We start from the raw sequence: 27,666 nt of genomic DNA on the forward strand, positions 1-27,666 counted from the left end.
AATATATAGATATACATATACCATATACATATATATAATACACCCTATACATTATCATAATAGATAAATATATATATATGTATATGTGTGTATATATATATATATATATATACATATATTTCCAAAGGAAAGGACGTTGCCTAATAATTATGCACACCTGATATGGGATGTTGATGTCACTGGACCACACCCCTTCTCTTTACAGAGATGTACTTCACCTAATATGCTTAATTGGTAGTATGCTTTTGAGCCTATACAGCTTGGAATAAGACAACATGCATGAAGAGGATGATGTGGACAAAATACTCATTTGCCTAATAATTCTGCCTAAAAAGTCAAGCGTGCAGCCGCCAAGATGCCACTTGCCACCAGTTTGGCCATATTTCAGAGCTGCAACATCACTGGGGTGCCCAAAAGCACAAGGTGTGCAATACTCAGAGACATGGTCAAGCTAAGAAAGGCTGAAAGACGACCACCACTGAACAAGACACACAAGCTGAAATGTCAAGACTGCGCCAAGAAATATCTCAAGACTGGTTTTTCTAAGGTTTTATGGACTGATGAAATGAGAGTGAGTCTTGATGGGCCAGATGGATGGGCCCGTGGCTGGATTGGTAAAGGGCAGAGAGCTCCAGTCCGACTCAGACGCTAGCAAGGTGGAGGTGGAGTACTGGTTTGGGCTGGTATCATCAAAGATGAGCTTGTGGGGCCTTTTCGGGTTGAGGATGGAGTCAAGCTCAACTCCCAGTCCTACTGCCAGTTTCTGGAAGCCACCTTCTTCAAGCAGTGGTACAGGAAGAAGTCTGCATCCTTCAAGAAAAACATGATTTTCATGCAGGACAATGCTCCATCACACGCGTCCAAGTACTCCACAGCGTGGCTGGCAAGAAAGGGTATAAAAGAAGAAAAACTAATGACATGGCCTCCTTGTTCACCTGATCTGATCCCCATTGAGAACCTGTGGTCCATCATCAAATGTGAGATTTACAAGGAGGGAAAACAGTACACCTCTCTGAACAGTGTCTGGGAGGCTGTGGTTGCTGCTGCACGCAATGTTGATGGTGAACAGATCAAAACACTGACAGAATCCATGGATGGCAGGCTTTTGAGTGTCCTTGCAAAGAAAGGTGGCTATATTGGTCGCTGATTTGTTTTTGTTTTGTTTTTGAATGTCAGAAATGTATATTTGTGAATGTGGAGATGTTATATTGGTTTCACTGGTAAAAATAAATAATTGAAATGGGTATATATTTGTTTTTTGTTAAGTTGCCTAATAATTATGCACAGTAATAGTCACCTGCACACACAGATATCCCCCTAAAATAGCTAAAACTAAAAACAAACTAAAAACTACTTCCAAAAACATTCAGCTTTGATATTAATGAGTTTTTTGGGTTCATTGAGAACATGGTTGTTGTTCAATAATAAAATTATCCCTCAAAAATACAACTTGCCTAATAATTCTGCACTCCCTGTATATATACACACACACACATATACATATATATGTGTGTGTGTGTGTGTGTGTATATATATATATATATATATATACACACACACACACACACACACACATATATATGTATATGTGTGTGTGTGTGTGTGTGTGTATATATATATATATATATATACACACACACACACACACACACACACATATACATATATATGTGTGTGTGTGTATATATATATATATATATACACACACACACACAGTGCAGAATTATTAGGCAAATAATAAATAAATAAAACAAATAATGTTTCTGAAATGATGCCTCTGACTGTGGGTCAACAGGATTTCTGGCACAGGACAGCTCTAATGAAAGAAAGGATTAATCACCCCTGTAACTGTGTCACTATACATCAGCATTAACAGTACCTCAGTTTTTTTTTTGTCCACATCATCCTCTTCATGCATGTTGTCTTACTCCAAGCTGTATAGGCTCGAAAGCCTACTACCAATTAAGCAAAAAAAACAAACAAACAAAAAAAAAAAAAACAGTAGCCTACCTCAGTTTGGTGTTTCAGAAAACTGCTGATCTCAGACCTGCACAACTTCTGTTTTAAACACTGAATGTACTCAGCTACATGAAGAGCACATGATGTTTTCTCTGACACAATTAAATAAAACCTGATTAAAGTCAAAGGTTGTTACTTGTATTTGAACTAAAAACTTGTGATCTGGAATTCTTTCACTGTTTTTTGACAATAGTGTTATTTATCATAAAGTAATTCAGAGTCATTCATACCAGAGTAACCAGTGAGCACAACATATATTTAACTTTCTACAGGACTTAAAGCTATTACTATAGCTTATAGCTATAGCTATTACTTAACTGCACTACTGTATAGTTCTGTGCAAATAATCATTCTGTACATATGATAATTTTTAATCCTACAACTGTTTATAACTTGCATAGTTCACATTTCTGTATAACTGTATATCTCAGATTTCTGTAGTTTTTCATATTTATATCCTGTTCTTAGCCTGTACATAGTTTGTACTCACTACAGCCTGTACATACTTATAGAATATTCTCAACATACTTCATACCGTGTACATATTACATACCATAATAGACCCATTTCTGTAATATACTTACATATCTATATTATTGCTAATATATCTATATCATGGCTAAAGCACTTCTGGATGGATGCAAACTGCATTTCATTACCCTGTACCTGTGCATGTGCAATGACAACAAAGTTGAATTCTATTCTATGATATTATGTAAAAGTCCAGACCCTCTGAGGATTATCTGAGTACTTCTAACATTACACAAAGCAAAGGTCTCCATTAGTGTTCATGAAATGCTGGCTTTATCCTTCTTGTGAGGGAGCTGCTGGTGAAGATCACGAGCCCTGGTTGATCCTGGCGACGAGTTTCAGTCTTCCTGGTGTTTCTGAAATGATGCCTCTCACTGTGGGTCAACAGAACTTCTGGCACAGGACAGCTGTAATGAAAGAAATTGAAGTTTTGAAAAAAAAAATCTTGTAAATGCCCTATATGTGAGAAGCAGATTTTGTATTTACTTTTCTTTTGCCAATCAAGATAAAGTATAATTTTCACCATTCAATTACTAACCTTGTCATCTCCTGCACTGTCTGTTTTGGGCTCTGGGCTCGTCCTTCCCAGCGCTCATGAGACTGCTTTGATGCACTGTGGTATGAGGTGCTAACCTGTTGACAGTGTTGGGAAGGTTAATTTTAAAATGTATTCCACCAAAGATTATAGAAGTAATGTGTTCTGAATACTTTACAACTACATGAATGTGCTATTGCTGTGTGATTTATTACTATTACTGAAGGCTACTCGCCATACCAACACCAACTAGATGTCAAAATCTTAATATAAATGAGTAACAGTAGGTGGACATTAGGTAAGGCTGCACTTTTTGCAGCAATCTCGTGTAGAAAACTATTCAGCGCGTATATAAAACAGGTCAGCAGCTCCGAACCGTAGTAAAGGGACCTCTGGCTAATACGTCCGGTTCGTGTCGGGCTCGTAGCTGAAAACTAGCTTTACTTAGGCTACATTCACACTGCAGGTCTTAATGCTCAATTCCGATTTTTTGATCAAATCCGATTTTTTTTGTCTGCTTGTTCACACTACAAATAAAATGTGACAGCAAACGCGCTCTAGTGTGAACACTCAAAGCGGGCCGCGAGAGTTGAGGTTCAGGTGTGAAATGTATAGTTTTCAGGGTTTTTAGTGTTATTTTGTTATCGTTTTGATCGTTAACTCTGTTTTCCTGGGTCTTTTCACGTGTGTTATGAATAAATCTTCTTTTTTTCGGTACCGGTACTAGTTTTATTTTGTTGTATTTATCCGCGACACCTTAAAGGCCGGTCCGTGAAAAATATTGTCGGGCATAAACCGGTCCGTGGTGCAAAAAAGGTTGGAGACCGCTGCCGTACAACAGCGGAACAAACAAAACAAATCCTCTTACGATATCACAAAAATCATGGACAATCCATAGAAAAGCCGCACCTGACTAAAAGCTGCAGGGTTCAAAGCTTGTGCAAAAAGTAGCGGCTTATAGCCCAACAATTACGGTACTCAGTCTCAGGACCAGTTTCCAAACCAAGTTACTCTTATTTTCTGTTTTAACTGATAACCGTAACTTAGACAATACACAACATGAAGTGTAACATAAGGTAAATACATCTTCTTAACTCACATATGTTAGCTGACAGATTCACTGGCTCTCCACTGTAATGATATAATACTTTAAGATTTAATAAGAAAAAAGTATTAAGATTTAATACTTTAAGAGCTGTACATGTCATTCAGCAGTTAACTTAAATACAGACAGTGGCAGAAAACCCATCTTGCAATATGGCGGAGCACTATTGAAATGTAGCTTGCACAGCAATGGAGTTCAGCTGAACTTCCTCAGCAAAAGCAGTCCACCATAACCTCTACCATTACCATGAACAATGATGATGGGCTAACGGTCAGCAGTAAAACGTGTTGCCACATTTATAGAGTTCTGTGCAGTGGGCAGTTACCTTAAACAGGGGAAATAGTGGAGAGATGAAAGAAGCTCCAGCTCATCTGTATTGACTGAAGCACAAGAGGTGCAAATCCCCCTACTGGAGCCCTGAGGCATTACCAAATCAAAATACTATTCACTACATATGTGTGTGTGTGTGTGTGTGTGTGTGTACGTACATATACATACAATTAAAAAAATTAATATACAGAGGTTAGCAGTTGGATATTGTACAAAGGAAATGGCATGGTATGGAGTGCATAATGTTGAAGTTCTGGTAAGTGAAGGTGAGGTGTCTATGAAGTGTTCAGCAGTCTGATGGCTGCTCATTCGGGACTGGATACTGCAGTACCAATGGATCAACGCAAAGTGAACCCGGACAAAACTATTACCATCATCTTGTTTTACATTCCCACTGTGTATAGCCATGAGACCAGTTTTCCCACGCTTCAATTGTGTATGTTCATGCGAAGAGGGGAGAAAAAAAAAAAACTTCCACAGGACTCTGATGTGAAAAGATATAAACAAAAATTTATTCCACAGCTTGTAAATCTTATAGGAGTAATCAGGACTAAGTTATCCTCAAGAACAACAAAAAAAACTACAGTAGAAGAACTGTGGCTCTGTCCTCCTCTCTTGCAGCATCTTGCCTCTGCTATACTAACTTTTTTCTCTCCCACTCCCCCCTTTAGCAACGCATGTACTCATTTGCATAAATCCACAATGCTGGGTTTTTAACTATAAACCAAGCCTTTAAGGCACACGTATTCATGGTTTTACTTAACCAATCCAACAATAATGCAATAAAAATTAATTTAGTTCAATCATAACCATGAATTTACTTATTAAATTACTAAATACACAAAATAAGTTTTACAAAAAAATATAAATACTAAAATATATTAACAATATTAACTTTGCTCATACAAACTGCATATTCCATACAGCAACACATTCAAAACAACAATGAAGACATTTCATGAAATACAAGGAATAGTTGTGTATGAAGTGTTTCAAACTTTGTGTTATGCAAAAAGAAATGCAGCTCACATTCGAGCAAGTTGGCTATTAGCTTGTTCCTAACAAGAACAAAGCTGACATTAAAATTCGTAAATCTAACTTTCCTTTAAGCTGCAGCAACCCTGGTTTTATCCTCGAACACAAAGTCTTAAAAACTAGAAAACAAGAATCTAGGCAAAACAGGGAAAAGGCAAGGATCAGTTGAAGTCTGTATTCAGTGAGGAGATTATTTACATAACATGACCTATAGCGAGTACTGGCTTGAATGAAGTGAATGAAAGCAAAATATGAATTGTGGTTTCAACAATATGTTTAAGGAGGCAGCAGGAGGACAGCTGCAGTTTAACAGCTTCAACTCACTGACAGAAAACAACATTAGAAACATCATCATCCTCAACTCATCTGCTGCACTGACACTGACACCTTCAACGGCAACACCTTCACTTCATCAGCCCAAATGTATGGGAACATCCTGTGAGTGAAAGTGTGTGTGAAGGTGTGTATGTGTGTGTTAGTATCAGGATCAGAGAACGACAGCTTTCCTCTGTTCCAGTCCAGATTCACTCTGATCCTCTGGAGCTTCTTCTGTACTGAGAGAGCAGTGGATCCAGTTGATGGTGAACATGATGAGTATGTACCTTTATATAACAATATAGTCCATAATTCAGACTGTATGATTCCCTTCCTCTGCACAGACTCTGCTAACACACCCAGTCTCCACCATGCACTGTCTCCAACATCGACATCCCAGCTGTGAGTCCCTGAGTTAAAGCCCTCAGAGCCCAGGACAGAGTAGTAAAAACCAATCCTCTCTGGATTATCAGGAAGCTGCTGTTCATCTCCTTCTACCACACTGGTCAGATCTTCAGACAAGATGAGGTTTGGATGAGCAGTGTTTGGGTCCAGAATGAGAGGAGTGTAGGAGACCATGTCCTTCATGTTGTTCCAGATGTTGAAGGTCAGGTTGCCCAGGTGTTTGGCCTGGTCTATCAGAGCTCCTGAGGGCAGCTGTGGATCATCCAGCAGGGGGCAGCGCTGGACTCTTTCCACTGCAGCCTTGTAGTTGTGCAGGAATGAGACGTCTTCAGCTCTCAGCTCCTCCTCTGTGGCTCTGACTGTGTCTGAAAGAGCTGCTATCTCTCTGCTCAGAGCCTCCATCTTCTCCTTCATCATCCCACTCTTCTGCTCCTCTTCCTCCCTCAGTGCAGCCAGCCTGGCCTCCTCTTCCTCTGCTAGAAACTGGTGAAGCTTCTTAAACTGCTCCTTAATCTGCCTCTCTGTGTGTCGGGCCTGGACCTTAATGTGTTCTGCTGTTTGATCAAACTTCACTTGAACTTCCTCACAAACCTTTAACTTCTTCTTTAAGGGCTCCAGAGTTTCCTGAAGTTCCTTCTTGTGTTGTTGTGCAGCTTCATCGATGGGTCTGAATCTGTGGTTGGTGTGATTTTCTGAGTCTCTGCAGACGACACACACTGGCTGCTGATGGTCCAGACAGAAGAGTTTGAGTTTCTCAGAGTGCAGACTGCAGAGAGCCTCTGAAGCTCTCTGATCTCTCTCCTGTAAGAACGACTCACACAAGTTCTTTAAAGCTCGGTTTAAAGGTGGATCATCCTTTGAAGATATGTTCTTACAAACTGGACACTCACGTATCTGTTTTTTGATCCACCATCTATTCAGACAGGCTTTACAGAAGCTGTGGCTACATGACAGAAGAACAGGATCTCTGAAGACCTCCTGACAGACCGGACAGCAGAGATCCTCCTCTGATCTGGAAGCCATTGAGTCTGTGAGTGAAGCTGAAAACAGCAGACAGGAAGTACAGTCAGTCCTGGCTCCCCTCCCTCCTCTACCACCTTCACTGAAACTTCCTTTGAGTCGTGTTTTTGCTCAAACTCACATTCAGTGTGTGGAGCGTCAGCAGCTTGAAGCAGCAGTGTTGGAGTTTTCCACTTTTCTCTCCTGTAGCTGGACTCACTCAGAGGAAGCTGCTAGTTTGGTCTGAGCTCAGTCTGATCGTCTGTGCGTCTCTCTTTACTGAGGAAGAAAAATAGTCTGTTTCCTTGTTTGTCGCATGTGAATGACGTTAGGGGCGGAACTTCATTCAACTTCCCAAACCCCATCGGCGGAGCGGGGGAAGGGGGCCGGGCGTATTGGTCTTAAGTCCGGGTTATTTTTTCAGAAGCCCGGGGCTCTTTTGGAGTGTAATTTGTTTCATAGTTAGATGCCTGAATGACAACTGTATAAAACAAAAAGTACACACAATATTTGAAGCACATTGCGCACAGTCGTAAACCCCCCCTGATTTTGGTACGATCCGAGCTCAGGCACGACTGAGCACAGCACTTACGTATGTGAGCGAGGGGGGAGAAGCTGCTGCGAGTTTGCTCTAGTGCAGCCGGAGGAGAGCTTAAGTTTGACCAGGTACCAAAGCAAATCATCCGTACTGTACAAATAATGTAAATATGACGGTGTATCACAAAAGACTGATGTCAAACTGATCACTTTACCCATATGACGTTACTTACTCTTCGAGTGAACCAACAAATGGCGAAATGAAAAGCCGAACAACAACAATGCTGTTTCTTTAGAGAGTCTTAGCTTACATGTGTGTTTCATATTTTCAGTTGTTACCCTCCACAGCTAAATAACTCACAGTTGAAACCAGATATTATCATACACTTTAGGGAAAAACAAGAGCTTTTTTTTTTACTGTTAAACATCAGATTAGAGTGAACTTTTCTGTTTTAGATAAATAAATATTGAAATATCTTTTGAATTGGTTAAATGTCAGAATAAAAAGAGGGAGCTGTCTATTTTAATCACTTTCATCAACTTTAGGAGTACATATACACTAAGTTTATTGTTAATTAATAAGAAAACTGCAGAGGATTCATTCTGAGCTGAAGAAGCTTCTGATAGGTTAGTAGAGTCCATGTGAGTAAACTGGTGGCACAGCTGTGGATGCATATAAGACAAAACACAGAGCCTGTTTCTTTGACATGGGAAAATCAAGAGACGTCAACCAAAACACCTGGAAAAGAATTGTGAAGCTCCATAAGTGTGGCTCAATTTTGAATACAATTTGGTGCCATTTACAATTAAGAAATACAGATAGTTTCTCTCTTTACTCTTAAAGTTAACAAATATGTTTTTTATATTTATCAATAAAAAATATTTAGTCTGATTTGAGTATGTAAGAGTATGTAAATATCTGGTTTCAACTGTATATTTGATGATGTTGGTGTTTGGCTTGATTGTCAACACAAAGAGGGAGAGAGAGGAGCAGAACAGAGATGGAACAATAGCAGGTGAGACAGACATGTTGGTCAAATGGTTGTTTGCCAAAACTCATCAGAACATGGTCGTGTCCAAATTCATGGGCTGCATCCTCCTGAGGCCGCATTTGTAGACCGATTACGTCACAGCGACGCGCCGAAGGCTGTCCAAATTCGTAGACTCCTCCGAATGCAGCCGACAAATGCGTCCTCCTTTTCCCCGAATTTGAAGGATGGGTCGGGTGTGTCCTTCGTGGCCTACCATATCCCAGAATTCATAGCGCGGCCCAGCCAAACTCCAGTTTCCAACAATGGCGACCGCTACTAAGTTTTAAAATTACTGATACTAATTTTTCTGGGTCACAAAATAAGCTTTTAACATATTTTCAGGCGAGAAAGTAGCTGTGTAAACATCAAATATCTGCTCGGTTTATCAAGATATCGCATATTTGCCAAAGTGCTTCGACGTTTTCGGAGACATCTGCTACCCACCAGCTCGATAGCTAGCCGGGAGCTCGAGGGTCACTGATGTGGCCGAGAACGGCACAACTTCCAGCACATCATTTTCAGATCACCGTGGACTTTCGCTACTCAGGTTAAACGTAATATATAAGTCAGTTAGACAACCTAAAAATGTTATTGTTGGGCTTTTTTCAGTGTTTTGTTTGTTCGTGAGTAAATTGGTTTGGCTGAGATTAAAGTTATTAGATTAGATTAGATAAAACTTTATTAATCCCCCGGGTGGGTTCCTCCTTGGTTTTTACACAGCTGACTAAATGTCAAACAGAAAACTGATTAAACAGAAGTGTGAGACGGTCGAGAATTTACGCCAGTGTCCTGTTATATTTTAGATAGCAAGAAGCAGACGGCCGAGTTTATTAAACTCCACCGAGACAGCGGTGACGCTAATCAGAAGGTTAGACCATTTACTTCCGGCCTACCCGACCCAACCCGAGGATGCAGCCCATGAATTTGGACACGACCCATGTGTCTAGTACCTAGTGGAACTTTTTAGATACAATTTTTTACTTTCAAATTCTATATTTATTAAGTTATGCGGGCTTGTTTGCACAACAAGGCTAAATAGTTACATAGTTATAGTTATATAGTTGATACAGGTATATAGTTCTGAATCTAAATAGTGTACTTTGGTAGAATTAGAAAATAATATGGTACAAACTCATGAAGACCAACACAGAGGGATCATTAAATAATAGTGATCTTTCAGATTGGTCAGGGGAAATCAGGAAAGTGAGAGAAAGCCAAAACACAACTGCAGGAAGCAGCAGGTGGATCGTTAAGGACAGCTGAAGGAGGTTTACTAGAAGGAGCAGCAGGAGATGATTTAGGAGAGTTCCTAAATCCAAGACAAAATGTCCTCCCACAGTAGCCACTGAGCCAGTTCGGAGGTCAATCAGTAAGAGTTGGTTTTAAAAGTTGAAATGGTTGGAGTATTCTGTTGTGTGGAACTTTGCTTTCTGTTTTTCATGTTGCATTTGTGAGAAGCAAAATACAAAAAGATGGCCTCAGTCATTCAGGGTTCTGCAACTGGAAGAGGGCTTTAGATGCCTTTAAGGAGCACGAAAAGAGTTCCAGCCATTCGTCTTTTATGATCTGCTGGCACAGCTTTAAAACCACAAAAAATCAAGGTGATGTTGTTGAGCAACTTAGATCAGCAAACAAGACGACAGTATCTCCACTGGATCTTAGCTGTTAGGGAGTTTTTATTGTTTTATTTGCTTATGCTTCAAAAGTTATGTTATACATATTTCACCAGACACAGTTTTCTGTAGAAACAGGAAGCTGACCCTGTGACACTGACAAGAGACCAGTACAGAAATACATATCCGCAGAAGCTGACTTGCATTATATTATTCTTAGAAATTGACTTGCAACACACATACTTTGTGACACACACACACACACACGCACACAGACAGCATCAGGACCTGCGTAACAGGAAATGTGATTATATTTGCATATTGACGATGTAACCTATAAAAATAAACTAATACTGCAGTTCGGTGTGATTCGCTCTGAGCTTTTCACCCGTGCAGCAAGTTAACCTACACAAGTGTCTCGGTGTTGTTTATTCACCTGACTGTTTGTTAACTGTAAATCTCTGACATTAGCTGTAACAGGTTTCCTTGGAAAACAAGGAATACCATTCTGTGGCCATGATCAGCAGGAATCCACCAGTCATAATCACTTTCTTGAGTGCATGAAGCTGCAGAAAAAAACTGATCCATCTTTGAAAAATCACAGTCCTGTCTCACATACGACCTATCTGTCTCATTTTTCACAAAATGAGTTGATAACCAGATAACATGAAATAACTGGAAATATAGTTAAAGAGATGAAGGAAGCTAAGGCGTACTCTGTTGTGGCTGATGAGGCTGAGATGGGCACACGGAACATCTTGCAGTTTGTGTATGTTTTGTGTCATGTAAAGACCATATCAAAGAGTGTCAGTGAAGGTTCTCAGTCATCCAGGTCATTGTAGTCAAAGGAGCTTGCAAAGAAAAGCGTCTGGACTTCTTTAAGTTGCTTGAAGACGTTTCATCCGAGAAGCTTCTTCAGTTCTAAGGTCAAATGGTGGAGAGTCCCAGATTTAAACCTAGTGGGAGTTTCCCCCCACAGAGGGACAAAAGGACCCCCTGATGATCCTCTAATTGCTTGAGCCAAGGTGTGAAACTGGGCGTGGGTCCCAATCAGCCAGGGTTTCAGGTGAGTTCATTGTGAAACCTGGCCCCACCTTATCATGCGAATTCCTGAGATCAGATGACCCAGGATGTGAGTGGGCGTTAAGGCGTCTGGGAAGGGATCTCAAAACTGGATTATAAATGGCAGAGAGTTGGTGTCGTAAACCGTAAATGTGAACATTGGCATCCTCAAAGCGAGGAATGCCCAGACCTCTACATTGGAGAGACCAAACAGCCACTTCACAAGCACATGGCACAACATAGAAGAGCCACCTCCACAGGACAAGACTCAGCAGTGATGAAACAAAAACTAAATTGGATCCCAGATAGTTTTTCTTCTTCTTCTCTTTAGTTTAGTTTTAGCAGTTTAACAGGTTTAATTTAAAATCTTTTCAGGTTTCAGGACATTTCTGTCACAGTTTCTCTCTGTTAAGTAAATGAAAGTAACTCTATGAGCTCATGAAACTACATACAGTACATATGACAGAATTGCTATGAGTGAGGGAATAAGTGTTATGTTTGTCTACAAAGATAGATGTCAGAAAACACAAATCAACCAGTTGACTTGAACTGCAGGGATGTCTTAAAGACATAAACTTCAGATAAAACAGATTATTTTACTCTGGCCAAAATATTTACATTTACTATGAAAGCTGCTCAGACACAAATGTTCCTCAGCTCATGTGTAACGACTGAAGAGAGGAAGCTATGTGGTAGTTTGTCAGCTCTGCACGCCCCCTGCTGGAGATATCTGGTAATTGTTTATCATCTTATTACTGCATGACTGTACTTTCAGTTCCGGACATGACCTCAGATATGACTTTAAACTTCATAAGAAAGATGACCAGTCTGTCTCTATGGTGATGACCCCACCTACTGAGATTGGATGTAAAGACTGATGCTGTTACAACAAAGTATAATATCTGCATTGAACCGATCAGACAGGAATCCCCAAAAGTTGATTCTGTTCATCTGGACGTAGCGTTTTCAGTGGGAGAAACATTTCGTCACTCATCCAGGTGACTTCTTCAGTCTCAGCTGACTGCAGGTTACCCCAATCTTATAAACAGTATATTTGCATAATGATGATTATTACTAGATGATTATAATTGTTAATTCGGTAAATTTATGGTTAGATGTGTGTGACTGATTGTTTCAGCTGTGGTGGTGTCTGATACTCTGAGAGTAAAGTGAAATACAGATTCCCTGTTTTCTGATCAGGTTAAAAAAGTTTGTAATAATCTGTCGCTGAAGCTCACTTGGAAAGCTTCAGACTCTCTGACCATCAGCATTCTGAGGTCTGAGGGGGTTTTCAGAAATAATGATGTTTTCCAGAGATCTGATTGGCCACAGGTGATAGTTATGCTCCCGCTGAACTCTATTCTCAAAAATAATCTGCTCCAGTGCAAGTTAGGTCTGCAGACTCTGTAACCATGGCGATGTACCCTCTGAAGAAGTGAGGTGCGCAGAGGTTACCTGGATATCTCTTTATCCTGACTCAGTGTGTTGTAGGTTGTGTAGGAAGTGTTTCAAACTTCATACATAAGAATGCAGGTTCAAGCACGTTAGCCTACAAATGTTAGCTTGCTGCTAACAAGGACACAGCTGATGTTAAAGTTTTAAATCCAACTTTCCTGAAGCTGTAGGAACTCTGGTCTCATCCTCAAACGTCAGGAGCTGCTGCTCCATCAGAAACACCACAGAAGAAAAACCACAGTGGATCAGAGAGGGTATTTTTATTCTCTTGACTGAACAGGGACATTAATGGGCATTATTATAAAAATAAGATAAGTACACCTCCCTGATTATAATTATAATTAAATTGCTTGCATTTATAGTGCCGGGGCAGGTCTTATATAAACAATCACACTGTTAGAGGTAGGGTCACCAACTTTGTAACTATCAAATAAGGGACACTGGTGTGGCACAAGCACAATGCACAGCCAGCTGGGCACAGTGTAAATATGAACTGTATGATTATATTCTTAAAGTCAAAATGCAGTAAAATGTTGGTATTCAGTTCAATCAATAGCTCATCTAAATCAATAAAGAAAATACAGTAAATGATGACAGAAATCACATGCGCATTACCTTGAAAAATAAGCAAAAAAGAAAAATAGTCAAAGAAAATATTGTAAGTACAGGTCTCAGTTACCCAGTATATTATGTTACGCAGACCAAACAACACCTTATTTTTAAGAATCGTGTATTACTCCTCACACCTGATGTGTGCGACGGGCATCACTGACAGATGTGACTACACACAAGTACTCCTCTGATGTAACTGCAGTCAAATCAGTTTTGGTATTTGCTAGAGTGCCAGCTGTTAGTCAGAAAATGACATTCCAGGTAACGGTAATTATACGGGACATTTAAGGTAGAATACTGCAGAAACCTATGTTGCTCATTTTACGGGACATCCTAGATAAAACGGGATCTGACTGGACTGATTTGAGCCTCAAAGATCGTACACATGGAGATGGATTTTTACTATGATGGTATGTTTGTGTTTCCGCTCATGTAATAACAATAATGTCTTCCTCAGAGGATCCACCTGTGCTTCCTCTCCTCTCTCCTCCACCTGTTACAGTGAGGGAACGTCCTCCATGATGGAGGAGCTGCTGGAAAGTGCTGAGAGTTTCCTCCAGAGTGAGACCTCTGTCACAGTTCAGAGGATCAACACACTGACTCCACTCTGACATCACTGATCAATAATCAAAGAACACACAGATCAAACTGATTGATCAGCCATCAGAGGAGTCGGATCAATGGAGCTGCTTCTGTTCCTGATGTCCCCTGTTTGATCCTGGACCTGAACTCTCCCTGCAGAGGAGACACAAGACAGTCAGAGACACACACACACACACACACACACACACACACACACACACACACACACACACACACACACACACACACACACACACAAACCTTTGACTCTGAGCAGCACTCTTTTGTATCTCTTGATCTCCCCGTAGACTCTACAGCTGTACCTCCCACTGTCTCTCTCTGTGGGCTGTTTCAGGGTCAGACTGAGGTCTCCAGGCTTCAGCAGAGATCTTCTCTTCATCTTCGTTCGGTCTCTGTAAACCTGGTGCTGTTCTCCAGGCTGATCAGAGCCGTTCTTATACACGTGGACCTTCCTGTCATCATTGTTCCACCACACCACCTTAGCATCTGCAGGCAGGTCTTTTGTGGTTTTGAAAGGTAGCTCTACAGACTCCGCCCCCTCCTCCACCTCCACCTGACAGACTGAGAGGACAACAAATTTCATAAACAGTCTAAAGCACAAAATAAGATTTGTGTTCATGAAGATCTCATCATCTCTTCTTCTTCTGCAGCTCACACCCAGCAGCAGCACTGACCTCTGACTTTCAGCTCCACTTGTTTCATCAGGATTTTTTTCCCCTCCCTGTTGCAGACGGTGCAGGTGTAGATGTCTGTGTCCCAGTCTGTGGGGTCTTTCAGGGTCAGACTGAGGTCTCTAGTTTTCAGCAGGTCTTTATTCATCTGTGTTCGGTCTCTGTAATGGTTGTCCTGATCTTCAAGCTGGTCAGATCCGTTCTCATACACGTGGACCTTCCTGTTGAATCTGGTCATCCACTTCACTTTAGCATCTTTAGGCAGGTTTATAGTAGTTTTGCAGGGCAGCAGGACAGATGCCTCCCCTGAATCCACCTCCACCTGGGGGACTGAGAGGAGTAACAACACAACATGAGCTGTGCAGCAAAAGCAGCTCTGAGAATTCTTTGGTTAGGTAAAATTATATCTTTGCAATGAAATCAAGTTTGACTGGTTCCAGTTTGAAACATGTCCCATTGCTCCTCTGAACAGAAACTGTGTCTTATTTGGCTTCTATCCAATCAGCAGCAGAGCTCTCTCCTAAAGAACTCTGCTGTTTTATTTCAGAGTCATAGATTTATTTGCCATCATCAGACAGCCCTGTGTCAACTGTGAAGACCTTCAAGTTCCTGGGTACAACCATCTCCCAGGACCTGAAGTGGGAGACCAACATCAACTCCATCCTCAAAAAGACCCAGCACAGGATGTACTTCCTGAGACAACTGAGGAAGTACAGTCTTCCACAGGAGCTGCTGATCCAATTCTACACTGCGGTCATTGAGTCTGTCCTGTGCTCCTCCATCACAGTCTGGTATGGAGCAGCCACTAAACAGGACAGCAGACTGCAGCGGACTGTATGGGCAGCAGAAAGGATCATCGGCACCCCCCTGCCCTCCATCCAGGATCTGTACCTCTCAAGAACCAGGAAACGGGCAGAGAAAATCATCACAGAGCCCTCACACCCTGCACACAGACTTTTTGATCTGCTGCCCTCTGGCAGACGGTACAGAAGCCTGCAGACCAGGACCACCCGACACAGGAACAGTTTCTTTCCCCTCGCCATCTCCCTTCTTAACAGTTGACCTGTCACACTGCTCCCACTGCCAGACTGCAACTGCACCTTATGTACAATCTGTAGTATTCATTCCACCTCATTCATTTCTGTATTTTATATATATAAGTTTAGATTAGTTATTTATAGTTGGTTTACACAGCTTTGTGTATGTATGTGTATGTATGTGTAATGTGTGTATATAGACACGTGTACGTGCGTGTGATTTACATTGCTGTGCTTGAGAGCCACCATCTACCGGAACCAAATTCCCTGTATGTGTCTCCACATATACTTGGCCAATAAACACGATTCTGATTCTGATTCTGATTCTGAACAACTTAATAACCCCCAAAGTGTCTAAGTCATGTGTCGTATCAGAGAAGCGGGTCCAGCGACCTTCCTATTTCGTTTTGGCCGAAAGCACAGCATAGCAAACAAGCAGAACTCAAAGTAAAGAATCGGTCTAACCAGGCTAGTATTGATCCGATACCGATCCCGACTTGGGATCGATACTATCGATATTTGGATCGATCCGCCCACCTCTAAGATGTGGAAGCAGAGCAACTACGGACGAAAGTTTCAGCCTGTCTCAGCAATGCAAAGCCCACAGCATCCAACATCACTTAGTAATCACAACATTATCATCCTTCTGGTAGACAAGGGTAGGTGCACAGTTTTGCTAAACCAGAAAGACTATCATGAGAAAATTTTGTCACTACTCAGTGACGAAAATACTTATGAGCCCCTGAAACGAGACCCAGGAAGTGGCTACAGGAAAAGGGTGATGGACTGTCTGAAGCAGTTAGAACAAGACAAGGCTATTGACCGGACCTCATACCACAGGCTATACCCAGGGGAATCTACACCAAGCCTGTATGGTTTCCCATCCATCCATCTTCTCCCGCTTATCCGGGGCCGGGTCACGGGGGCAGCAGCCTAAGCAGAGAAGCCCAGACCTCCCTCCCCAGCCACCTCCTCTAGCTTCTCCGGGGGAACTGTTTACCAAAGATAGATAAACAAGGTCACCATAAAGACCGATTGTCTGTACGATCAACTCAGTCACCTATAACTTCTCAAAGTTTTGATCCTCAACCCGCTAGTAGGCAGCTCTGAACACCACATCCAGAACACATTGAATTTTGTTGAGAAGGTGAGAGATGTCATTATGGAGGCAGATCAAACCATGGTGTTGTACGATGTTACATCTCTCTTCACTTGCATCCCAGTCACGGAAGCGTTGGAGGTAGTCCGTAAGAGATTACAGGATGACACCAACCTCAGCAACAGGACCACTATCAGAATCGACCAAGTGTGTTTGCTTTTGGAGCTGTGTCTTCATTCCACCTACTTCACATACAAGGGTAAGTTCTACAGGCAGAAACATGTGTGTGCCATGGGTTCCCCAGTTTCACCCATTGTTGCCAATTTGTACATGGAAGAAGTGGAAAAGAGGGCTTTGCTCTCCTACCCTGGGACACCACCAAGCCATTGGTTCAGGTATGTGGATGACACCTGGTTGAAAATCAAATCTCAGGACGTACTACATTTCACGGATCACATTAACTCGGTGGACCGACACATCAAATTCACCAGGGAGGGTATGAAAAGTGGCAGGTTAGCCTTCTTAGACTGTGAGATTTCCATCAGTAATGGGGGACATCTATAAGCTGATGTGTACCGTAAACCTACACATACGTATCAGTATTTAAGGTTTGACTCTCATCATCCACTGGAGCACAAACTGAGTGTCATCAGGACGCTACAACACAGAGCACACACCATCCCCACTGACACAGCGGCCAGGGAGGCAGAAGAACAGCACTAAAGAAAGCTCCAGCCGATCCAGGAATGGAGGACAACCGCTGCCTAAACGAAAACCTGTAGTGATCCCGTATGTGTCAGGAGAATTGGAACAGTTGAGACGCATCTAAACACCGGGTCTCTGTGGCTTTTAAACCCCAAAACATGCCAGAAATTGGTCCACCCCAAGGATCGGGTACCCCGACACAGACAGACTAACATAGTGTACGCTGTTAAGTGCCAAGAGGATTGCCAGGATTTATACAGCGGGGAAACCAAACAACCTCTGGCGAAGCGGATGGCACAACACAGAAGAGCCACCTCGTCAGGCCAGGACTCTACAATCTATTTACACCTACAGGCCAGTGGACACTCTTTCAATGATGGGGATGTACACATCCTGGACAGGGAGGAACGCTGGTTTGAGCGCAGAGTCAAGGAGGCCATTTATGTAAAAAGGGAAAGACCATCTCCGAATCGAGGAGGCGGCCTAACGGTACTTCTTTCGCCATCTTACAATGCTGTGATTGTACCCATTCCCCAGCTGTCTGTGAATGGTACTCATGGCCATTGATCAGTGGTCTTTGACCAGTGGTTGTTGATCAATGGTCATGAGAATTTGCATACTAATGATCAAGGATCAACCTCCCAGCCCATTGTTCATTCAGTGGTTCTAGTTTCCGTGCAAATGTACCGTTTATAAGATTGGGGAAACCTGCAGTCAGCTGAGATTGAAGAAGTCACTTGGATGAGTGACGAAACGTTTCTCCCACTGAAAATGTTACGTCCAGATGAACAGAATCAACTTTTTGGGGTATGACAGTTCCAGCAGATTTATTATTCATTTTTAGGTGATCTGGTGTGTCATTGATTCCATTAATATAAAGACCATCTGCTTCCATTCATGTTGGAGACAGCGTCAAACCAAAGAGAGGCATTTTGATGGCAGCACTGTCATGGGTCTGGGTCTGATGATCCAGGGCTCTTGTGTTTTGGACTTGTTGATATTTCTGGGTTTGGAGTTTATCCTGGGCTGGCGGTCCTCATGATGCGCCCTGCCTGTGTGTCTGTGTAGGCATACTCTGCTGTTGTAGGTTTTTTCTCGGCTTCTCAAGGTCCCTTGTTTCCCTGTTTATGTCTCGATGTGTGTGTGTATGTGTGTGTGTGTATCACGAAGGCTGGTTTTCAAGCGTCATTAGGACAAGGAGAAGCCAGACACACCTGTTGCTCATCAAATGTAGCCAGCTCTACTGGCTAAGCTTCAGTTGGTGGTGGATCGTTGAGTTCATGATGGGTTTGTTAGTGAGTACTTTGTGTGTGTTGCTTGCCGGTTTAAATGATGTGTTTTCTCACTTGTATTGGGAATAGGTGTTTGTCATGGGAGCGAAGCCACTGTACAAATTTGGAGTTGGGGTTGTCACGATTCACGCCACAGACGTGAGCACTGTGTGGGATTCAGGGAGAAACAAAGTAAAAACTATGTTCTGACCTCTCACCTGTATAAGGAGCACTGACCTCTGACATGGAGCTGCACATTTTTCCTTGTCAGTATGTTTCCTTTCCTGCTGTAGATGGTACAGGTGTAGGTGAAGTTGTCGTCATCCGTGGGATATGCCAGGGTCAGACTGAGGTCTCCAGGTTTCAGCAGAGATGTCCTTTTCATCTCTGTTCGGTTTCTGTAAAACCGGTGCTGTTTTTCAGGCTGGTCAGAGCCGTTCTGATACACGTGGACCTTCCTGTTGTTTCTGTCCCTCCACTCCACTTTAGTGTGTTTTAGGAATTTAAATATAGTTTTGCAGGGCAGCTTGACAGACTCCACCCCTGAATCCACCTCCACTTGGTAATCTGAGAGGACAACAAAGCACAACACGATGACATCAGCAGCAGCTGTGATGGTCACATGACCTCCCTGTCCCCTTCCCCTCGTTCTTTGGTAACTAGTCTGCAGCGTCCTGTAAAGTGCTGCAGACATCTTAGATGAAGAACAGAAGAACAGACAGAGTGAGCCTCCACAGTGAGCCATGTCTCACACACATCAGCACAGAAACCATGAAGATCTCATGTGTCTGCTCTGAACACAGTCAAGAGGCCACCAGAGGACACCTGTTGACCCTTCAAACCCAGTCGGAGCGGGCACGCTCCGTTTTGCGTAACTATTTTTAAATCCCTGTAGAACCAGAACCACGTAAGGCTAGCACAATAATTTTTTTTGAACATGAAACCAGAGGAATTGTACTTACATCTTATGCCATCAGCTTGTCCTAGGTCACAGTTTCCTTCCACATATAGCTTTGCAGAAACAGCATAAAAAGCGCTTGCAGCAACAAAAACATATTCCAGAAACACGCTTTACCGATCTGATCAGCTGTTCGTAACACTTGCTACGTTGGAATAGACGTCAGCGTGAACTATTGCATGTCTGCTATTACCTGCCCGAAACTGGAAGTGACGTCATTTTTGCAGAAAATGTAGTTGGTTTTTTTTACCTTCGCTGTCTTATAAGCCTACACTGGTGTTTTTGAAGGTCATGTTTTACTTTATGCTTTTATGAATAGTTTCTGGGATGCTTATTTTGATGCACATGCTGTTGTTTTCCTAAAATTGCATTAGGCTATAATATTTATTTTCGTTTTTCCAGCAGTATATAAAAATTGGTGTATCTCAAAAATAAAACTATGAATACACTCAAAATAAATTTCCTGTTGTTGGAAACTATTTTGTGCTACTTTTTTGTATTTACAGTTTTGAGGGATAAACCTCTGAAATTCCTCTAACTAGAAATATATGTAAGAAAAAAAGATTTTAATTTTTTTTGTTTCTTTTAGAATTTATGTAGTTATTATAGACTGAATGCATACATATTATTAAAATTTGGGCTATAATGGTTGTATTGATGTATAGCAACTTGAAATGCTCCCAAAAATGGCACTACAGCATGTAAAAATATAAACATCACTATGGCGGACTTGGTTCTATGGTAGGTCTTAAAGGGTTAACCACTGGTATTATGGGTAGTGTAGTAGGAAAGACACTTACCTGACATGTAATAGTGACGCAAATAATATAAAAGACCTCCAAAAATAACAAAGACAAACAGGAGAACCAGAAGATCTTTGACCCAGGATGGAAATGGTTCTGTGGGGAAACATAAAACAAAATGACTTCTAATCTCTGACCTGTGTCTACAATATTGACCTTTGACCTTTATCTCCAGCACTGACTTTTGACCTGCAGCATGACTTTTTGTCTCAGGATGTCTTTGTCCCTGTAGATGGTGCAGATGTATCGTCCCGTGTCTTTCACTTTGGGGTGTTTCAGGGTCAGACTGAGGTCTGAATAATTTCCCCCAGGGATTAATAAAGTATTCTGATTCTGATTCTGATTGATTCCAGTTCTCAGCAGGTCTTCATTCATCTTCGTTCGGTCTCTGTAAACTTCATCCTGAGTCATGAGCTCATCATTTCTGTTAGAATACTCATGGACTGTGATGAGTCCGAGGTCAGAGCGAGTCCACTCTACTGTGGTGTCCTCAGGCAGGTCGGCTTTTGTTTTGCACGGCAGGATGACAGACTCTGTTCCTTCCCTCACCTTCACCTCCACCTGCAGGTCTGAGAGGACAAGAAACCAAAACATAAACTGTAGAAGCGGCAGAAAAATACCGCTAAAAGTTTTGTGTTGGGTCATGCATAAAATTTTAATGCATGTGTGATATATGTACAGACGTGAGTGTGCTGAACCTATCTGAGCTAAACACAAACACATCTGCACACAAGCAGTAGAACCTACATGAAACAGAGCTCATGTCTTTCAGAAGTTATAGAACTAAGAACCCATTTTATCTGCTTTGTTTCTCATGTTTTGCTGTTTCCACAAACATTTGTGCTTGTTTCATCAAGACCTTCAGAATCGTTTGAGAAATACTTTGTGTTCGTTTAATCTTTAACCTTTCCCTGCAGTACTGACTTATGACCTGTAATTACAGCAGGTGTTGGGTTTGTTACTGACCTTTGACCTGCAGCTGGATGTCTCTGAGTCTTCGTTCTTTTCCTCCAGCACTGATGGAGCAGGTGTAGTTGCCGCTGTCAGTCTTTGTGGGTTTCCTCAGAGTGAGGCTGAAGTCTTTAATGATGAAAGCGTAACGATTCATTGATGTGCGCCTGCTGTAACGCTGGTTTTGTCCTCCAAGATCGTCTCGTTCTTCTCGTCGTTGGTGTACAGATATGGGATCGAGGTCACTGCGAGTCCACATCACTGTTGAATTGTCCTCAAGTATAGAATCTGAGTACAGACATGATAGCAGGACAGACCTTTCCCCCTCATTCACCTCCACCACCACCACAGCCAGAGCATGCTGGGAAACTGGAAGGACAGAAACACAAACACAAATCAAGTTCCTGTTGTAGGTTTGACCCAGAGTTAAAAAATAACCAAGTTTAACTTCATGCATTCTCTGATCCTTGTCCAGAGCCTATTCCAGCTACTATAGGGCAGCGGTCCCCAACCCCTGGGCCTCGGACCGGTACCGGTCCGTGAGTCGTTTGGTACCGATGTATGGTTTTCAGGGTTTTTATCGATTTTCAGCGTTATTTTGTTATCGTTTTGATCGTTAACTCGGTTTTCCTGGGTCTTTTCACGTGTGTTATGAATAAATCTTCTTACCGGTACTAGTTTTATTTTGTTGTATTTATCCGCGACACATTTAAGGCCGGTCTGTGAAAATATTGTCGGGCATAAACCACACCTACGGCAATTTAGAATTGCCAATTAACTTAACCCCACTAACTGCATGTCTTTGGACAGTGGGAAGCCAGAGTACCTGATGAGAACCCACACAACCATAGGAAGAACATGTAAACTCCATACAGAAAGGCCCAGGCCTGATAGTGGAATTGAACTCAGGACCTTCTTACTGTGAGTCAACAGAGCTAATCAACACACCACCGTTCTGCCTGACTACACAAAACAGCTTCAGTTTTCTTGGGTTCCTTTCAACAACCCAGAAATGTGATGTGCAGCTTGTGGGACGAGACAGATGAGCAGTCACACTCCTATCAGAACAGCTCAAACCAACATGACTGTCCTTCACTACAACAATCAATAGCGTGTTATAGAGGCAACAAGTAACATTTGCCAATTTTTTAATAGAAATATTTTTATCTTTCATTTCAGTGTGGTCTGTATCTAAAAACTATAGAGGCTATTCTCATCAGCTAATGCAGCGTATAAGGGTGACTTAGTTTAGAAACAGTTGTCCTGAGACTGAGTGCATGCATACGAATATTGTTCTGGTTGTATTGCTTCTGAACAAGGGCGATTTTAGCCCATTTTTAAAGAAGTGTTTTGTTTTTCTTTCACAAATGTGGGATTAAATTGTGTTAAAATGTACAAAACAGTGATGTCATGTTTTGTGACGAGGACCCAGGCACAGAGAGACTTGATGAATTTAAGAATCTTATGATTTAATAAAGAAATGTGCAGACTTGCACAGAGATGGTAAAATTATGATAACTGATAGCGGAGACAAAGACAACAGACGATGAGGACAGGGAGGAACAGGGGTTTAAATGCACCAAGGAGACATTCAGAGACAACTCGGGACAACTGGAGACATTTAAGGATGCAGGGACTGACAGAGATGGGGAAGAAGTCTCATCGTGACATGTAAAGTTTATCTTGCCTGTAGGGCTGCACGATTAATCGTTAGAAAATCGCAATCTCAATTCATACTTATGTGCGATCTCATTTCCAAATGACAACGATTTTTAAAAAAAAGGAAAAAAAGGACGACGACGATTGTACCGCATTTTGATCCGGAACGTAATCTGCATGAAAACAAGCGCTCACTCTTCCTGCTCAACAAATGACATGGGCGGAGCCTTATACCACGTGATACAGAAGCTGTGCCGTGTGATGCTAAAATTAGCAGGAAAAAAACAACGGAGAGCACGTCAGGGATGACGAGAAAGTGACAGGAGGAAATCCGTCCCGGTCAACCACCCAAACATCAATAACGGGAACCTTATACAGCGCTTCCCTATACCCGTCGAACTCCCGCAGGCACAAAGACATTACGGAGGCTATCACTTATCACCTGACCACAGATATGGCTCCCATCAACACTGTGCAAAACGAGGGATTTAGGAAAATGATCAACACCCTAGACAAACGCTACACAGTGCCGTCCAGCAACTATTTTTCTATTGTTGCACTACCTGCTCTATACACGCAGTGTCGAGCAACGGTGGAGACGGAATTTCAAGCAGTACAACATTTTGCAGCAACAACAAAACGTGAGACATTTGTTGTTTTTATGTTTATTTATTGTTTTTATGTTCAGTCTCAACTGTTATGAAGTTGATGTGTAGTTAATAAGCGCAATAAATATTTATACTGGAAAAGAGAATCGTGAGAGAATCGTGATCTCACTTCTAAGCCAAAAAATCGTGATTCTCATTTTATGCAAAATCGTGCAGCCCTACTTGCCTGGCTGGGCAGCTCTCTGGGTGCTCAGCACCCCCAAAGCTCTGATCCTAGAATCGCCCCTGCTTCTGAAACTCAGTACAGCTGAGTGAGAGCGAGAGCTGCGTGTCTGAGCCATAAAGGTTGTGCTGATAAGAATGATACCAAACAAGGTAAGAGTTTTTAAGTTTTTCAAGTTTTAAAAGATGAAATGTAGAGGTAAAATCAAAAGTAGTCAAAAACGGCCAATTATGCCCTATACGCCATAGGATTAAACATTATTTTAAAGTAACACAATAGTTACTTTTCCTAATATTTATTTATTACTTAGTTTTTTATAATATTGTTACTCAGTTACTAGCTCAGTTACTTTTTTGAAGAAGTAACTTCACTAATTGTTTTTTTTAAATAACTTGCCCAAAACTGCTTATCAGAGCCTTATTGTTTCTAATACACAAAAACACTTTATGCTGCATATGTTTAAACTTTTTGACACAGACGTATGTCAGTTAGAAATGGCTGATACAGTTGGTAAAGCTAATGTGTAAAGGGTTACAGAGGTATTAAGTATAGCTGAAATATGTAGTTGAACCTCCCAACACTCGCAGTACAACTACAAACATCAGTAAAACAAACTGACTCTTTCTTACAAACTAATCCCTACATAGAAAAGGCCTGAAGCTCAGCCAATCACAGGACAGGGCGTGATCAGCTGACAAAACTACAGGGATTTGAAGGTTCTAGGTGAGGCCGACAGAAAGTTGACCAACAGGTGTAAAACTATGAAGACACACAATGGTCTCCCCTTTTCTAAGAAGTCATCTTTGGCAGTCTGCCACGATGTCTGACTGCACACATTATATCTGAAACGTAAAACAAACACAGATAGCTGAACAAACTGAAGACTAAACATACTCTACAGCCAGTCATGTCAATGATCGCATTGAGGGGGTTCAGGCCTTTGCAGAATAGCAGTGGGGACAGAGCATCTTCTCGGTAGATCCCGCACTTGATGGTGACTTGTGCTATGGGCTTGAAGTTGGCCTCTAGTGTTGGCTGACCAACCTGTGCACCTGTTCGTCTTAGCCGCTATGATGCCTGACTGGAGTTTCCATGTGCTACTGAGGTGGTTGGTAGTTGGATGGAACCAACTACCATATATATATATATGTATACACACATACTACTAAAATAATGAATAGAAGGTGCAAACAAAGAGAGTGAGACGGGTAGGAAAATTTATTATTATTATTATTTTGTTTATTTATTTATATATATTTGTTTTTTTTTAGCTCCAAGTAGTATTTTGATATCTCAGTCTGTGTGAGTGGTCAATCCCAAGAGGTTCTCACATCAATAAGCTCTGCTTACAACACTAAATTCATTCTAATCTTGTTGGAAGCCATAAAAAGAAGCCCCCTCCCCAGGGTCCAGGCAGGGGGCTGTTTTTTTTTTCATGGCAGTCATGCTCTGGACTGGTCTCCTTCGATAAGGGCTCGGAACAACTCAGGGCTCAGTGGTTCAAGAAAAATACTAAAGATAAAAATCGAGAGTAGTCACCAGGTTAGGCTACCTAAACCAAACCAAAATCGATTTACTTTACCACCTCTAGCTACCCATAAGACTTCTGTAGGCCTTTTTCTTCTTTCGCTCCCTTCGTTTTCACTCTCTACATTTTCAAGAATCCCATCAGAACCTCTCCTTCTCTTTTGTAATCATGGATTCTGAATTAAAGGATTACATCACCACATACAGATATGCTGGTACGCATGTGTGATTGTGCATGTCTATATCTGCGTATACATACATGCCTCTCAGGTCCACTCAGACCTCATATAAATCTCTTCATCACATGGTGAACACACGGATGTCCACAGAGAATTTACATCTCAAATTTTAGAAGTATAACAGGATCCACACTTGAACCATCAGGTCTCCAGCTGCCCATGTGCACAGAGACTGTAATAAAGTTTTAATTCTACGTCTGCTCCAGATGATTCTTATCAGTGCCTTATTGATTCTAATACAGTGGTCCCTCGCTATAACATGGTTCACCTTTTGTGGCCTCGCTGTTTTGCTGATTGTTTTTGTGCAATTTTGCATTTTTTGCGCATTGTGTCTGCGTCGTGAATGGCTGTAGACCATTGTCAATCAATCTCGTTCTGTGTCTCCTGTACAGTACAGAATGCGTCCAGCGAAACGTTTTATACCGCCAAAGGCACCTAAGGGCGCCTTAGGTTTCATTCTATAATACTCTACTCAGTTTTCTACAAAGGTTTGAACTTTGAAAGCTTAAACAAGAGATAAAAGTGCTAAAATGTTCATGCCTCTTTGATAAAAGTCCATAATGGATATAGTGAGGGGTTTTACAGGCTTAAAACATCTATAATAATTGTAAAAAATAAAGTTGTCTACTTTGCGGATTTCACTTATCGCAGGTTATTTTTGGAACTTAACTTCCTCGATAAATGAGGGACCGTACACGCATACAGTTTATCTGCCATATGTTCAAACATTTGTACACAGACATAGGCAGATTAGAAATGACTCACAAAGCTGGTTAATGCTAATGTGTGAAGAGTTAAAAAAGGCATTGAAGTAAAAACAGCTTAATCAGTGCTATCAAAGAGAATAGATTCTGTTGAACTGCACAGTACAACACTGTAACCAAACATGTGAAAGAACTAAAATTAATGAACAAAGAGCTAAACAGAAACATGATACAAAATGGAAATTGTAGCTGAAATATATAGTTAATGAAACTTCCACCAGTTGTAGTGAAAATACAAACTTAAGCTAAACAAACCAATAGTTTGGACCCTTCCAGGAATCTGATCCATTCATAGGACAGTGCCAAAAAAAAACCCCAAAAAACAAAAAAACACACACACACAGAGCAAGTGATTGTAACACAACTTCAGATTTAGCAGCTTTGGATTGTTAGTTTGATGTGAATCAGAATCCAGTGTTTGATGGAAATCTCCTCCTGCTGCACTTCAACACATTAAAGAGAGAGAGATGAAAGAAAAGCTGATGATGAGAGCAGAGAGAGGAAGGTGTACTTACCGTGCAGGAGGATCACAAACACCACAAACATCTTCATGTTCCTGTCAAACTCAGAGACTCTTTAAAAGCCCTTCAGGACATCAGCTCACAGCAGCTTCACTTTCCTCTGCTGATCATCTACTGACACTCTCACACTGCTTCACTGTCACAGCTCAGAGTTCAGCTTCACACTTTGTTAAAGCACATCTGTGGAATGAAGTCCGGCCGGCCACAGATCACTTCTGAGGAAAGAGGAGGACGTCGTAGTTTTCGCACCCAAGTGCTCTGGTTGGAGGTGACTGCTGCAGCCTCAGCCTAACACACACAAAGCCCCACCTTCAACTTTTCCTGCCTGTCAATGGAAAATTGTATTTAGTAGTCAGTATAATCTTTTAGTGATATACATTTTCCTTAACACTGCCCCTCTCACTCTTTTTGTTTGCATCTTCTATTCATTATTTGTAGTAAAA

At 41.6% G+C, this 27,666-nt stretch overlaps 2 protein-coding genes across 2 annotated transcripts; both read right to left on the reverse strand.

Annotated features, from left to right (window-relative positions):
• Window positions 1-5,010: 5,010 nt before the first annotated feature.
• LOC120735058 (nuclear factor 7, ovary-like) lies at window positions 5,011-7,460 on the reverse strand. The gene is made up of 2 exons (XM_040034236.1): window positions 7,417-7,460; window positions 5,011-7,315 (listed from the first exon to the last, which is right to left on the reverse strand). Exon 2 carries the CDS (start codon window positions 7,296-7,298, stop codon window positions 5,913-5,915), a length of 1,386 nt encoding a protein of 461 aa, XP_039890170.1. The 5' UTR covers window positions 7,299-7,315; window positions 7,417-7,460; the 3' UTR covers window positions 5,011-5,912.
• A 6,865-nt stretch (window positions 7,461-14,325) lies between these two features.
• LOC120735046 lies at window positions 14,326-27,524 on the reverse strand. The gene is made up of 7 exons (XM_040034213.1): window positions 27,218-27,524; window positions 21,698-22,051; window positions 20,914-21,300; window positions 20,729-20,827; window positions 19,208-19,537; window positions 14,862-15,188; window positions 14,326-14,748 (listed from the first exon to the last, which is right to left on the reverse strand). The coding sequence occupies exons 1-7, from the start codon at window positions 27,252-27,254 to the stop codon at window positions 14,342-14,344; spliced, it is 1,941 nt and encodes a 646-aa protein (XP_039890147.1). The 5' UTR covers window positions 27,255-27,524; the 3' UTR covers window positions 14,326-14,341.
• Between the last annotated feature and the right edge of the window lie 142 nt (window positions 27,525-27,666).

This window comes from Simochromis diagramma, unplaced genomic scaffold (genome assembly GCF_900408965.1).
Source record: "Simochromis diagramma unplaced genomic scaffold, fSimDia1.1 OVJJ01000747.1, whole genome shotgun sequence".
In the NCBI taxonomy this organism is placed as follows: domain Eukaryota; kingdom Metazoa; phylum Chordata; class Actinopteri; order Cichliformes; family Cichlidae; genus Simochromis; species Simochromis diagramma.

Excerpts from the sequence above, each read along its gene's own strand:
- LOC120735046 (XM_040034213.1), bottom strand. The coding sequence starts at position 27,254 with ATGAAGATGTTTGTGGTGTTTGTGATCCTCCTGCACG. Across the intron at positions 21,301-21,697 it reads CATCCAGCTGCAGGTCAAAG|ACCTGCAGGTGGAGGTGAAG; the intron begins GTCAGTAACAAA and ends TTGTCCTCTCAG. Across the intron at positions 20,828-20,913 it reads AGTCATGCTGCAGGTCAAAA|AACCATTTCCATCCTGGGTC; the intron begins GTCAGTGCTGGA and ends GTTTCCCCACAG.
- LOC120735058 (XM_040034236.1), bottom strand. The coding sequence starts at position 7,298 with ATGGCTTCCAGATCAGAGGAGGATCTCTGCTGTCCGGTCTGTCAGGAG.